The sequence below is a fragment of the Psammomys obesus genome, unplaced genomic scaffold, assembly GCF_907164565.1.
Source record: "Psammomys obesus unplaced genomic scaffold, mPsaObe1.curated_primary_1811, whole genome shotgun sequence".
In the NCBI taxonomy this organism is placed as follows: domain Eukaryota; kingdom Metazoa; phylum Chordata; class Mammalia; order Rodentia; family Muridae; genus Psammomys; species Psammomys obesus.
This window is the reverse complement of record NW_026590061.1, coordinates 6040071-6054960: the sequence shown is the minus strand read 5'-3', so window position 1 is coordinate 6054960 and position 14890 is coordinate 6040071. Positions and strand designations below refer to the sequence as shown.

At 38.6% G+C, this 14890-nt stretch overlaps 1 protein-coding gene and 1 long non-coding RNA gene across 2 annotated transcripts; both read left to right on the top strand.

The window, feature by feature from the left end:
* Positions 1-7547: 7547 nt before the first annotated feature.
* Iapp (islet amyloid polypeptide) lies at positions 7548-13306 on the top strand. Its single transcript, XM_055605554.1, has 3 exons — positions 7548-7643; positions 7953-8047; positions 12581-13306. Exons 2-3 carry the CDS (start codon positions 7965-7967, stop codon positions 12777-12779), a joined length of 282 nt encoding a protein of 93 aa, XP_055461529.1. The 5' UTR covers positions 7548-7643; positions 7953-7964; the 3' UTR covers positions 12780-13306.
* LOC129675610 (uncharacterized) lies at positions 8062-11281 on the top strand. The gene is made up of 2 exons (XR_008719962.1): positions 8062-8754; positions 9940-11281. It is a non-coding gene; the product is annotated as an uncharacterized LOC129675610 (long non-coding RNA).
* Positions 13307-14890: the final 1584 nt, after the last annotated feature.

Sequence of the window (14890 nt, the reverse complement as noted above, 5' to 3'; positions counted from 1 at the left end):
TATATAATGAATAAATTGTAAAATAAAAAAAAATTCTCTTAACTCCTCAATTTTAAAGAATAAATGAATGAGATTTGTTTCCAATAAATATTGTCCCATAGCATAATAAAATTCATGCATTATCTATACATTATCCTAAATAAAACATGTTAGGTGGAGTCATCTATTTAAAAACAATCTCAGAGCACTTTTTCCTCTGGCTGCTTGTTCACTAGCAAAAGAAGAATATCCTTTTAACATTTTGCTTGATGCTGTTTTATTTGGGTTCCTTTTTTTGTCACGTGTTCCTATTTCCTTATGGACAGAACTTTAGCTAAATTGTTTTCAACAAAACATTGCCCTTCCATTTATTAGAAACATGGAGACTCTTATCTCTTCCTCTGCTTGAACATCATTTTCGGGAATATACACAGATAGTCTGTTGTTTAACTTTTTGACCTATTAGTAAAATATGCTGTAAATATACAGCTCTGATGGGTTTATATGTTTCCATGCATATTTCTTATATAAGAAGTAGTGGGCTATGTTAGAAAAAGAAAAGCCGGGAACTCAGTTGTTAAGAGGATAGCTGTGCTTGCAGAAGACATGAATTCAATTTCCAATATTGAAGCTCATAATCACCTCTAACTCCAGGGATCCAACACCCTCTTCTGGCCTTTGAGGTACATTGCACACAAACATACATGCAGGAAAAAACACACATCCATGTAAAATAAATAATTTTAACAGAACAATAAAGGGGAATGGGAAGATTTTTGAGGTAAAAAGATGTGAGAGAGTAACTATATGGCCATCACCCTCTCACTAAGAAAAAAAAAACAAAAAACAAAAAAAAACAAGGTACAGAAATCAAAGTGATCAAGGCATCATTCTCCTCCCAAAAAGAATAACAAAATTGAAATTAATCACCATGAAGATGAAAACCAAAAGTTGAATAGAAGTGAATAAGGATTCAGTGAATCCAACTGATTTTCAAGTCTGAGAATATGGATGGGATGTGCTTGCAAAGATGTTAACAAGAGCAGAAAGTGTGCAGGAACTATCTAACTATCTAGGTGACTGAACAGAAGGAGAACGATGAATGCAGGTGTCCATCTCAAACAACAAACTGACAATTTTGGAATCGTGGATACACACACAAAAGAATCTATACATATGCCCAGTAATTGCATGTTAAATATATGGAACGTGAAGTCAATTGTTAATGCAAGAAGAAAAGAGGAATCAACGAAGTTATTTAAAAATCACAGGGAAGGTCACATGTTGAGCTACAAGATACACATAAGGAGCTGATTATACCGAAATATTAAAGAATTACATTACTACATTAAGATCTTATGGAAAATATTTGGAAAGGTTTCTGGTAGAAGGTATGAGGTGTGTGTGTGTGTGTGTGTGTGTGTGTGTGTGTGTGTGTGTGTTGCCTGTTCATGTGGAAGAGTAATGACATTGGGAATCTTCCTTGATCATATTCCATCTTGATTACTGAGTCAGATTCTTTCAAGTAAAGTCTATCACTAGTCTAGCTAGACAGTTTGCTAGGGGAATCCTTTGTCTCTGGGACTTATACGCCACCATACTTGTTCCACTTTTACAGGGGTGCTGCGGAACCACAGTCTAATCTTCATACTTGCTTGGCAAGCACTTTGTCTTCTGAGTTGTACCCTCAGTTGTAATTGTTTAAAAAGACAAGGCCAGTGGAAATCCAAACATCATGGGATTTTTAATTAAAGGGTAAGTGAAAAACTCACTGAAGTGGAAAAATCCCAGCATTGCTGGTGACTTAACAGTTGTTTCACAAGGTGTGGAGTCTTTTCAGGCAAAATGAAACAGTTTTTCAAACAGACATTCTGGAAATTTTGGAAATATTGCATAGGTAGAACTTGGCATGCTTGTGTATATTACACCTTTAGTGAGGAATCAGAAGAAAGACTGGCACCCAGCTCACAACATCCTGTTTTATTCTGTTCAGGACTGCAGCCAATGGGATGAGGCTGCATGGGGCTTCATTCAATTATCAGCTGTGGAGACTTGCGTTTGTATAACCAAATCTGACTTTCAACATGATTACATGTAAAAGAAAAAACATGCATTGTATCTGAAAATCATGAGGCAATGGTTCAGCTTCATTTGCTCTAAGCTATGCTCCATGAGTCAATGGTTCTTGGAAACCTACAAGCAAGTGCCTGTGTAGCCTCCTGTTAGAGGCAACTGCTAGAGTTGGCAGAGCTACAAAGAATTCACTTGTGCAAACAAGTTGAGGATAATAGTATTATGTATGGAGAAATGAGTCAAGATCAATGAACACCCAAAAATAAGACAAATGGGTCCAGCACAAATGGCAGTGTTTAGCTACTGAGGAGGCTAAATGAAAATTAAAATAACAACAGAATTTTTCTGAGACATTAAAACCAGCTGTTTCTGCCAACGTTTTGTAGGTAGCTACCAATATTCTATAACTCTGAGACTACATAAAATTAATGTCACGACACCAAACAGTTAAACTGTCATCTCAGGCTCATCAAGAAATTGTAAAGAAGCTCCCTACAGGACATTACTTTTAAGAGGTTTTTTATTTACTGTTTTTAATTGTGTGTGTACGTGTATGTCTGCATGAAGGTATGTGCCTGTGAGCACTGATCCCAGCAGAGGCCAGAGGTGTCAAATCTGCTGCATCTAGAGTTGTTGTGAACCTCCTAATATGGGGGCTGGGAACTGAACTGGGATCCTCTGGGAGAACAGTAAGTTCTCTTAACCACTGGAGCCATCTCTCTAGCTGCCCTGAAAGATGCTACCATGTAATATAGATAGATACCTGTTAAAATATAACCTGCAACCTTTGTGAGTTCATGCTAATCTTTGGGTTGTCAGCGTATTAGCCGTGTCAAAGAAAGAATTTGATTGGCACAATGAAAGAAATAACCATGGCGATAATTAGCAATGGCCAAAGGCTTCAATATCCCTGAGTTTTTGCAAAAGAAATCTTAATTATGACTCATCAGTACTGGTTAGTATAATTAGATGACATTTTATATTTATTACTAGCCTAACCACAATTGTGAGTTTGTGGAAATTCATCTGTTTTAAATATTCATGTCCACAATAGCTGAAAGGGTCTTGGCTAGACATTGTAGCAAATAGATGAAATTTATCCAAATTGCTATTGTTTGGAGACCTACTGAAACTACCACAAGCAGTTACTGCTTTTCCTCCCTCTAGAAGACAATGTGTGTCTACCTGGTACAATTTTAAGTAAACTAGCTCCAAAACACCAGTTTTGAGAGGCTTAAGTTTCCCATGCTTCTCTGTAAGAAGGCACTGAGGACTTTCTATTTAAAATGCACTTTAGGATGTGAGGGTGACCTGGCTGTGAATTCTGTCATGCTCTTGATCACCATGCTTAATCCAGATGATCTGGCTGGCTATGCAGGTACCCTCTCCACTCCCTCAGTTCAGGAAACCCTGTCTAGGAATGGTGCTAAGGACAGTGAACTGGGTCTTCTAACATCAATTAGCATAATCCCACACAGACATGTCCACAGGCCAATCCAGTGTAATCAATTCATCATTGAGACTCTTCTCCCAGCTGATTCTATGTTGTGTCAAGTTGACAATTAAATCCAAGGTACCAGCATACGCTACATAATTGAGTTACAGGCCACCCTGGATACATAGTAAGACCCTGTTATAAAACAACCAAAAAAAAAAAAAAAAGCAAACAAGGAGGAAAAATAAAAAAATAAAAAGGAAATGAGATGGGTCAAACTTACTTACTCCTTTACCAAAGTATAACATTTTTTTATTCTGATAAAATTACAGTTGAAAATTTAGAATTGGTACTTCCATAAATGAATTCATATATTTACAAAGTTTAGATAAATCTCACTCACCAAATAACTAATGGAGTAAAATACTATCCTCACTGCCTTTGGGGAACAGACATCAATATAATTGAATGAAGCACAATACCACAGCTTGACCCACAACAGCATAGATCCCCAGGGACCTGAGACATACTGCCTCTCCACCTTACCCACTGTCCACAGTCTTCTCAGCCAAACTCTACCTTAACTGCCAGCAAGATCATCTAATTAGTACATTCTAACTAATGTATTATTACCACCACCTTTTAATTTTGTGTTTCTCTCAAGCAGATATGTTTTTTTAATTTTTTATTAATTACACTTTATTCACTTTGTATTCCCCCTGTGGTTCCCTCCCTCCTCCTGTCCCAATCCCTCCCTTCCTCCCCCCCTCTGCACGCATGCTCCTCCCCAAGTCCACTGATAAGAAAGTATTCTTTTCCTTTCTTTAGGTCTCATCAGGAGTAGCTGCATTGTCTTCTTCTGTGGCCTGGTAATGCTGCTCCCCCTTCAGGAGGAGGTAATTAAAGAGCAGGCTAATCAGTTCATATCAGAGACAGTCCCTGTTCCTATTACTATGGAACCCACTTGGACCCTGAAATGCTGTGGGCTACATCTGTGCAGGGGTCCTAGGTTATCTCCATGCATGGTCCTTGGTTGGATTATCAGTCTCAGGAAAGACCCCTGTGCTCAGATTTTTTGGTTCTGTTGCTCTCCTTGTGGAGTTCCTGTCCTCTCCAGATCTTACTGTTCCCCACTTCTTTCCTAAGATTCCCTGCACTCTGCCCAAAGGTTGGCCATAAGTCTCAGCTTCTGCACTGATAGTCTGCTTTTATTAAGGGTCCTTTTGTTGTTGTTGTTTTAGTTTAAGAGGACTAGTTCACCTCTGTTCAGAATTCTAGCATACTCAAAGCCAAAGAGTAAGTCTAAAGGATCCTTTTGAGACCTTTCACAAAATACCATAACTTCTTACTCAAATAATACCACAGAAAACAATTTGGATAAGAGAAATAAAAATGAACAGGTTAATCACAGACTCACTGCATGCAAGAGTCACAATGCATTCAACTCACTGAGTTTTAGCTCATATGCATAGGACAACCTCCCTATTCCATATCCAGATAAACTTAAAGATACTGCTTATTTATGGAAAGTTCATAGGGGAGAGAAATTTCCCACAGTTCCTCCAGTTCTGGACATTACAGAGCTTTTCCTTTGTGCTGCTGGGCTTCACTGGCTTCCCAGTTTGGCTGATTTCAACAGGAATGGTCACTCCAGCAGCCCCTGTCTGCATGCTACCCTCTGTGGAAATGTATTTAGCATGTTTTCATCATAAGTCCTTTAATTGCTACCTGCTAAATGCCTCTGAACAAGCTAGACCTGAAGCATCATCAAAGCAGAAACTTAATCTACCTTACCTCTAAGTCACCTCTCCACCCCTTATTCAGGTCAGTATCTGGAACAAAAGAGATGCTCGGCGCTGGGGCTATCAGTCAGTGGTGGAGTGCGGTCTAAATGTAAGAAGCCTGGGCTTCACCTGCAGGTTAGAAAGACTCAAGTGTATATATTTAAAACGTGGATTTTCCAAGGTTTTTGATGAAAAATACAGCCCAAAACACATCACATGAAATTTCACAGACCAAGAATAATGAAAAGGTCCAAAGTATTTCTACAGAGTGTTTTAAAAGGCACACCGAAGAATCGGGAAGTGTTTCTCTCTATAAATCATTTTTCTTTATAGAAACACCAGTGGTTAAGCTGGTATATCTGGTTATAGCTATATATAGTGGTGATACCTGATATATAATGCCTATGAAACTCTAAATAAAAACCATATGCTACACAGTATACATAAAGATCCGTTTTTAGGAGAGTGAACATAGAGCAGAGCCAGGAGTGGCATATGAAATACAAGCCTTTTGGAGATGAGGTAAGATTAGGATTTCAAGGTCATCCTGGCCACATATTGAATTCAGTACCAGACAGAACCAGAAAGGTCAGTTTGTCAAAATGAAGAAAATATTTTAAATGGAATAAAGATCTGATCAGAAACAAAAGAAACAAAATTTTCCTGTGCCCCTTCTCTCAGAAAACTATTACTGGACAAACTCCACTTAAATAAGGGTTCCAGGGCTGAGGGGTCAACTAAGTCAGTGTGAAGTATTCGCCTCCTAAGAGGACATGCATTTAAGACCCATGTAAAACTGTGGGGGGGGGGGGGGGGGGTCTGCCTCTAACGCCAGAACTAGAGAAGCTGAAACAGGAAGCTCCCTTGGCGATCCCATTGTAACCAGCCATTGAGTCAAAATTCTGAGTTCCCAGTCAGTGAAACAGTCTGTCTCAACGGAATAATTGAATGCTTCTAAGGATAGTCCTGAGATTGTCCTTGGGCTTCTGTAAGTACATACTCAAAAATAAACTGAAACACACACACATACACATTCAATTAATCAGTCAATGAATGCTGTGTGCCTATGTCTCTCTCTCTAATTCCTGATAAATAAATCTTTAGCTGTAAAACTATTGGTTTTATGTCTTTGGTGTTCCCCACTTCATTATTAATGGCTTTTATTTTCCTTTTTTTAATTTATTTTTTAATTTATAAGAATTTATTCACTTAGTATGCCAGCTGTAGCCCCCTTCCTACATCCCCTCCCAGGCCCACCATTCCTCTCTCTTTTCTTCCCATGCCCCTCCCTAGGTCCACTGATAGGGGAGGTAGTCTTCCCCTTCCATCTGACCCTAGTCTATCAGGTCTCATCAGGAGTGGCTGCTTTGTCTTCCTCTGTGGGCTGGTAAGGCTGCTCCCCCCTCAGGGGGAGTTGATCAAAGAGCTAGCCACTGAATTCATGTCAGAGACAATCCATGTTCCCATTACTAGGGAACCCACTTGGACACTGAGCTGCCATAGGCTTCATTTGTGCAGGGGTGTAGGTTATCTCCATGAATGGTCCTTGATTGGAGTATCACTCTTAGAAAAGACCCCTGGGCCCAGATTTTTTGGTTCTGTTGCTCTCCTTGTGGAGCTCCTGTCCCCTCCAGGTCTTTCTATCTTTATTTTCCTTTTAAAATTTATATTGTTTCTTTGTTCTTGAAAGTTTCATATGTGCATGCAATGTGCTTTGAACAAATTCAAAGATTTTCCCTCAAAATCTTCCCAGACTGCCTCTACTTCACATACTCTCTCCCAGCTTCCTGTAATTTTTTTAAATGCTGAGTCCAGTTAATTTTCCCTTTTATGTGCTTTTTAAAAACAGTTCTTACTCTGCTATTACAAACCTTTTCTGAGTGTCCTTACTATTGAGAGAGAAGATCATGTGCCCTTGGTTATAACTCCTCCATTTCTCTAGCATTCTCACTACACGTAAACTCACTTTATTGTTATTCTTGATTACTGTTTTTTTATTAAAAAAAAAAAGTCACTTCCTTACTGTTAAACTTAATTGTTGGAAAATTCACTGTATTTCCAATAAATGGAAACTCCTACTGCGCCTGGTGCACCATTAACCCCACAAAGGCACGCAGTATGTGCTCTGCTAGTATTTGCTCAACTGTTCATGGGGGGGATGGCCCACCTGCCCCAGCTGCCTATGAAGCACTTTCCATCTACAGGGTGGAAATTAATGACAGAGCCTCTGTGGTGACAGAGCTCAGCAAGGTGAGGGATATATAAGAGCCAGCCTACTAATTGCCACGCCGTGCATGCAGGCTTGGGCTGTGCTTCCTGGAGCTTCTGACTGTCAAGGCACTTTCTGATTTCGCTACACTGACCACTGCAAGGTAAAAGGCACGCTGCTTGGTGTCACTTAGTGAGAGAAAAGCAACCTTTGTGTTACTTTTAGGACTTATTTTAGCAAGAGAGTGTGTTATAGTGTGTTATAGAATAGTGTGTTATAATAGAAATTCTCAGGTTGTTTTTAAAACAAAGAACTTGAACATTTTGGAACTATTTCAAAGTTCATGAGCATCGATAAAAATAATAGAGATTTTTGTAAAATACATTTTAAATTTTCTTTGAAGGTTCTAATTTAAAATCGCATCAGTCAGAACTAAAGGAGGTAGCTTGACTTCAGTGCTCTTTCTCTTCAGGGAACCTGACAAATGATGTGCATCTCAAAGCTACCAGCTGCTCTCCTCATCCTCTCTGTGGCACTAATCCACCTGAAAGCTTCACCTGTGGGCAGGTTGGTACCCTGAGATTCCTACTTCTTTAGAAAAGTGTGAGGAAATTAGAATTCAGCACTGTGTAACTAACAGCCCTCCTACTGCTCAATTTCTAGGCAAATCCTGCCCTTGAGCAGTGCTTGAAGTTTAACTGTTTCCTAACTCTGTATTGTTTAGGGACAGCATTAGCGTCTGAGGACTGACAGGTAGAACTTTCAACAGACAGAAATAGTTAGCAACATTTGTGAAGAAATATGTTAGAACTCACAGGAGCAAAGCCAGAGTACCATGACGGAAAAACTGAGAGGCAGACATTGTTACTGTTTGAACATAATACTGGAAGAAACTGGTGATTCCAACGAAACATTTATTTTTATATCAGCTGTAATTTTGGTGCGTATTTACTTTTTTTTTTTTTTTTGCCTTTTTCGGGGGAAGGGGCGTGTCTAGAAGTATCCAAAATTCTACATCTTCTTCTGGAAATTGAAGCTGTAAGATAGGAGGCAAATGAAAGCTTTTAAGAAGTTAAAGTTTAGAATTAGCTTAAATCTCATTTGCTATTTGAAGGTCATTCCATGCTGTGGCTCTACAGATATAAAAACTTATTCTACACAGGATGACTTCTGAACGTCTGTGGATGTAAATTAGTAATACCTGAAATATTGTCAGTGTGGAGACCATCCCTGCACATCATCATGATTTCTGAAGAAGGCTTGTTGGAAATATTGTAGGTAAACAAAGAAAGCTAAATGGTAGTTTGAGCAAATCTAGGGTAGTTTATGACAGCTAGCTGGATAGGATAGTAGTAATTACAAGCTTCAGATAAAAACCACTTAAAACTGTAATTCTCCATCTATTTAAAAGACACAAGACAAAAATCTATGAATCTAATTTAAAATAATATAATGGGATTTGTGCCTAAACCAATTTTGCTCCATATATTCTGAGACCAAACTTAGTCACTCACTGACAGCCCAAAGAATCAAATTTACCTTGAAAAGGAATGTGATTTAAGGCTCTCATTAGAATTATCGTCATCATTTCTTTATTTTTCTCTGCTGTGTTTGTCCTTGGGTGAAGGTCTGTGTCAATGGGCAGACAGTACTACCTCACTGGCTATGACTAATAGCAGGAGTCATCAGAAAATGGTTTCTGTCATCTTAAGACTCACCTGGTTTCACAGGATGTTCTCAGAACTGACTATAATTTTCAATTGGCCTTTTCACGACTAAAATTAATAATAAGCCATTATGAAATTTCCAATAAGCAGAACAATTGAATGATGATGGAAAATGCAGCAGTATGACTAATGTGTCTGCTAGTATCTCGTGTTGTTCTTTCAGTACATACAGAGATTTGCCCAGTGCCTCTACGGAGTGTGTTGTGGTGCTCAATCTTATACTGTGAACATCACTCTAAAATAGAATAATCCTCAGCATTACTGTCCATCAGGTTCTTTTGTGTGTGTTTTTCTCATAATCATTTATCTTGTACATGCTAACCAGACGCCCTTAAAATGTCTTACACTGCATGTCTTTGCATCAATATACCTTTTGGTGATGGGGGATATATACATACACACACTCGTACCTAGTTGGATCATGAGGAGCTCCCGGGAGTAGCTGAACACTTCTACATATCAGTGTTAATGTAGACAAGCCATTAAGAAAAAAAAAAGCCGAATGTATATATAACATATCTCATACTAGCTATTTCACCCTTTCCCAGCATCCTAATGACTATTTTAGTTTTGCATGCTCTCATCATCTTTACATGGAAGGTTCCTTGGAGGAAGCAATTTTGCATCTAAGAAACAAGCTTTAAGAACTCTTGCTCTGTGGTGGTGCTTTCTGGTTATTTAGTAAGATGGTGTTTTATTTAGAGTAACTTAAGGTGCTATTATTGCCCTCAGATAAATGGTCAAAATCCAGCCTCACAACTTGCCTGTGAAGAAGTCTACACTCTTCTCCCATCACTGCCAAGAACATCGTTAAACAGAAAGCCACCTGACTGCTAGATCATGTTCTTTCCTATCTTACATCTACCAGCCTTCAGGGGCACAGACTGACTTCTAATCCTAGCTGTATTTTAGTAAAAGTCACCTTTATTTACAAGTTAATACCTGGTGTTTGGAAACATTGCCAAAACTCTTTAAAGCATTAAGTCAATTCTTGAATATGGTGTCCATGTATAGTATGGCTTCAGAGAAGAAACAATGGAGTTGAACACAGAGCAAAAATGCAGATCCTCCTGAGAATGGTGGCACACACTTGTAATCCCTGCACCTGAGAGGGAAGGCAGGGAGATGGTGCCAGCCTGAGCTTTAAAAGTGGGAACTTGCTTCAGAAATGAACACATTAAACACATTAAAACTCACTGCTTCTTTGTTGTAGATTTACACAAAACAAAGACACAGTGTACTTGATGCTGTTGGAAGAGATTTCTGTAACAGGGAGGAAATACAGCAGTGAGAAAGCAAAATAATTTAATAATTTAAATTTTTCATATATAGTATTTAGGGCATAAGGAACTTCTGCATAGAGGCAATGATGATTTAAAACCTCCGCCACAAAGTCTCCCATGGCAACATCCATTGCACTTAGTCCCTAGGTGTGTATCATCTACATGGTCCTAGGCGTTTACTTTTAGTCCCGTAATGATCATTTTCCACTATCCGTGTATCTAAATCTCAACAGTATTTCAAGTTCTGTAACTCTGAAAACTAAAACATTTCCCAATCAACACAGTAAACAGTGTTACTATTCCATATATATCTACAATCCAGTTTTGAAATCACACTAATAATGTTCATTTCTGAAATATCTTTCAAAGCCCTAAGTCTTAAAAGTTTGGTCCTTCACCAATGGTAAGAGTACACAGTAGTAGAAAACTGTGTGTGTGTGTGTGTGTGTGTGTGTGTGTGTTCCATAGAGAACACCATTCCACTATTTGATTCACAAATGTGACTGTGTGAGATGCCGTGTGTGTGTGTGTGTGTGTGTGTGTGTGTCTGTGTGTCTGTGTGTTTGAGGAAGAGAGAGTGTGTACACATGAGAGAGAGAACCGAATGGGAGGTTGGGGTCACTTGACTTGTGCCTTCAAAGGAGACTTGAGGGACCTAGTTTTCCCCTCTTCTTCTCTTTGTTTGCTTTCTAGTTATCATGCAATTACCAGCTTGCTTTATGTCATAACTATCTACTGTGATGTGTATCTACAATATCCAAAACAACAGGACCAAATGACAATCACCAAAACTTTGTGCCCCAGTGTCTTTCTTGTCTTTACATTTATTTATTTCAGGTGTTCTTATACAAACAGAAAGGTGAAAAACAGAGACACAAGATATTCTGAGAGTATAGAGCCAAAATAAAGAAATGCCTCAAACTGAGGTACAAATATGAGTGTGTTGGTGTATACGTACCTGTAAGCCCAACATGAGGGAGAAGCCAGACAATCATGAGTTGGAAGCCAGCCTGGGCTACATAGAAAGGTCAGGGCCAGCCTGGCCTTCAAGGCTAGACTCAAAACTAAGCAAATGCATAAGTCAATGAGTTAAAATACAAATGAATGTTAAGTTGGTTCTAATTTCTGAGTTATTGCTAGTATTATTATTCAGTTGCTCAGGGGCTAAAACCATGATGACATTTCAACACCCTTGATTCAGAAAGACTCTAAATGCACCAGTCAACCTAGTCCTCACACTGAAGCTTTTGAAAAGCAGAGGTCTACGTACACACGTCAAGGACTCTCATGGAGCAAAGAGTGATGGTACAGTGATGAATTCATTTGACCTGTGACTCCATAGTACCTTTTAGATGACCTTTCAATCACCTAGCATTTTTAATGTTTCTATCATGTTTATTATAATAAGAACACTCAATAAAAGATCTCCTTTCACAACAAAAGTTTTAGCATGTAAAATTTCATACTATGGGCAAATTGCTGACCAATGGTCTCGCTGCCCAGTGATTAGTGCCCAGATATGTGCCCATGCCTGTTCCAGAGAGCACACCATTCCACTATTTGATTCACAAATGTGACTGTGTGAGATACCTTATGTGTGTTCCCTCAGTATGCACCTTCCTGTACCTGAATTATCTCACTTCTCATAGTGTCCTCAGTGTTATACATTGCAAAAATGTATGAATATATTGTTTACTTTTTGCCAAAAAGAGGAAATGAGTGCATTTTTAGAATTAGCAATTACAGGCTAGATATAAATTATACATTCCAATCATTTTTATATAACAGAAAGTCAGTCCACCAACTTAGAATATAAGTCAAAGAATTTATTATTATGAGAATGAATGCCAAGTATCCAAAAAGATACTCCTTGTATTGTGAGCAGTGCGGACCCCAATGAAGGGTGTTGCGTGCTTTTGTGGGTTGAAACTGATTCCTCTGCCTACTCTAGGCATCAGAACTGACTGTCACACAAATGTTTGCAAACCAATGCACTGACTTCTATAAAAATATTCCCCATCTTTGATGCATAAAATAGTGGAGGTGACTCGGCTGCCTCACAACCTGGTTCTTCTTTCTTATTTGTTCAGTGGTACCAACCATCAGATGGACAAACGAAAGTGCAACACAGCCACATGTGCCACACAACGCCTGGCAAACTTTTTGGTCCGTTCCAGCAACAACCTTGGTCCTGTCCTGCCACCAACCAATGTGGGATCGAACACGTATGGCAAGAGAAATGCGGCCAAGTTTCCAAACGAGGAACCCTTGGATTTCTTACTCCTTTAGAGTCAACATGTTTTTGCATCTCTTGTAACTTTATGTAGAAATACTTTGGTGGTTTCCTAAATAATTTAACAGTGCCTTTTTCATTTCTAGTGTGAATGCATAACAATGTGCTCATGCTTGCTGACTGTGTACGTAAATTCTCATTCTAAGAATTGCTTTCAACCAAGTGCTGATCAAGGACAGGGTGGAGACAATGTCTCTAAACACAACATGTTCTTGCTGTACATTCATATTTTAGAAATATTTAAAGTTTCTCCTTTTTTAACTTGTAACTTTGTGGTTCAAGTTTAAAAATAAAGAAGAGACTATGTGAGCATGAAACTTGAAAAGTCAGTAACAGCTAATAGTAAATTTTGATTCTGGACTTTGAAAAAGCAAATAATCTAAGTACCTGGTCAGATGCACTTCAAAATAAATTAGAAAACTCTTGTTCTTGTTAATTAAAATGTTTAAAAATTGTTTTCTTTATTGTGCTTGCTGGCGGTAAGAGTCTGCTTGAAAGGATAAAAGTGGTTTGTGTCCACAGAGGTTTGTTGTCGTTTTCCTGCAGAGAGCTTTAGTGATGTCTCTGGAAGAAGCTTTCAGCAAACCTCAGCTATATTTGGGTCCGGCATTTTCAAATGGATCTTGTCTTCTATTTTCATATCTTCAACTAAGAGACCCCAGATTCATAGAAACCAAGCCTATATGTCAATTTATTCTATTGACTAAATCACAGAAGTTTCTGGAAAAATGATGTGACTCTGTAAGTCAGTGTTACAATCTACATGCTCTTCCCTGACTGTAAATTAGCACCATAGGAAATAACATTAATGTATATAAATGCCCATAATACTAACTCATATCATTTTTTTAAAATGGGGCCCTGTCTGTCCTGGAATGTATTCTGTAGACCAGGCTGGCCTCAAACTCAGCAATCTGCCTGCCTCTGCCTCCCCAATGTTACAAAAGGTGTGATCCACAACACCCGCCTCTGTTTCTTTAAAAAGCAATGATATCTTGCCAGGCAGGAGTGGCACACACCTTTGATCCCCACACTCGGGAGGCAGAGGCAGACAGATCTCTGTGAGTTTGAGGCCAGCCTGGTCTACAGAGCAAGTTCCAGGACATCCAGGGTTACACAGAGAAACCCTGTCTCGAAAAATGAAAAACAATAATATTTTTATTTATTCTTCTAGTATTTCATATACATAGGCAATATATCATAATCATATGTATTCCTTCATTTCCCCTTCCAATACCCCTGAACTCTCTCAACATGTCTCCCTTCCAACTTTATTTCTTTCTCCTTTTTTCTCTAAAGGCACTTAACTTGGATTTCTTAAAAAAATAAAACAATAGAAAATAAACAGAGAAATCCTTCCTAGTGAGATTCTGACTTACAAATATGATGGGGACACTGAAATTCCCTTCATGAAGTGTGTCTTACATTACCAAACTGTGTGTGTGTGTATGTGTATGTGTGTGTGTGTGTTTACTATTGCTGCTGTTTTTCATATCCTGTGAATGTTTTAGTTGTATATTGAAATAAATTATATATAGAGAGAGATAGCTATAGACTCCTATATTCCTGGGCCCGGAATCACTCTGCGCTTCAGTTTCATGGCTACCTTTAGATGAGTAGCTTTGTTCTGCCACAGCCTTCCAATCTGATGCTCCAGCCTCACCAAGTCTGTTGTCTTTCTTCATAGATGTAGAAACTAAATCATGAACATTTGAAAAAAAAAATAAATCAGAAGAAAATAGAAGGAAAGAGGGAACAAGGGCTGGAGAGATGACTCAGCAGCTCTGAGTTGCTGTTCTTATAGAGGACTGAAGTTTGATTCCTAGCAGCACAGAGGGTAATTCACAACCTGGACTCCACCTCCTGGAGGATATGACTTCCTCTTATGGCCTCCACAGACCTCTGCATTCATATTCACAGACACATACATCCATATATTAAAAATACTAAAAATAAATACTGACACTTCTGGATTAACATCAATCAACTGACTCATGGGAGATTATGTAGCTAAAAACAGTAAGTCTAGAGCTACCATCTAGACCCTAAGGTCCAGGTAATTTATCTATTTTGCATACAAACAAAAGTATTTCTGTCTTCCCTCTAT

What these genes read in the sequence shown, in the direction of transcription:
- Iapp (XM_055605554.1), top strand. Translation starts at nt 7,965, where the DNA reads ATGATGTGCATCTCAAAGCTACCAGCTGCTCTCCTCATCCTCTCTGTG. An exon ending in AAAGCTTCACCTGTGGGCAG is followed by an intron (nt 8,048 to 12,580) that starts GTTGGTACCCTG and finishes TTATTTGTTCAG; the next exon opens with TGGTACCAACCATCAGATGG.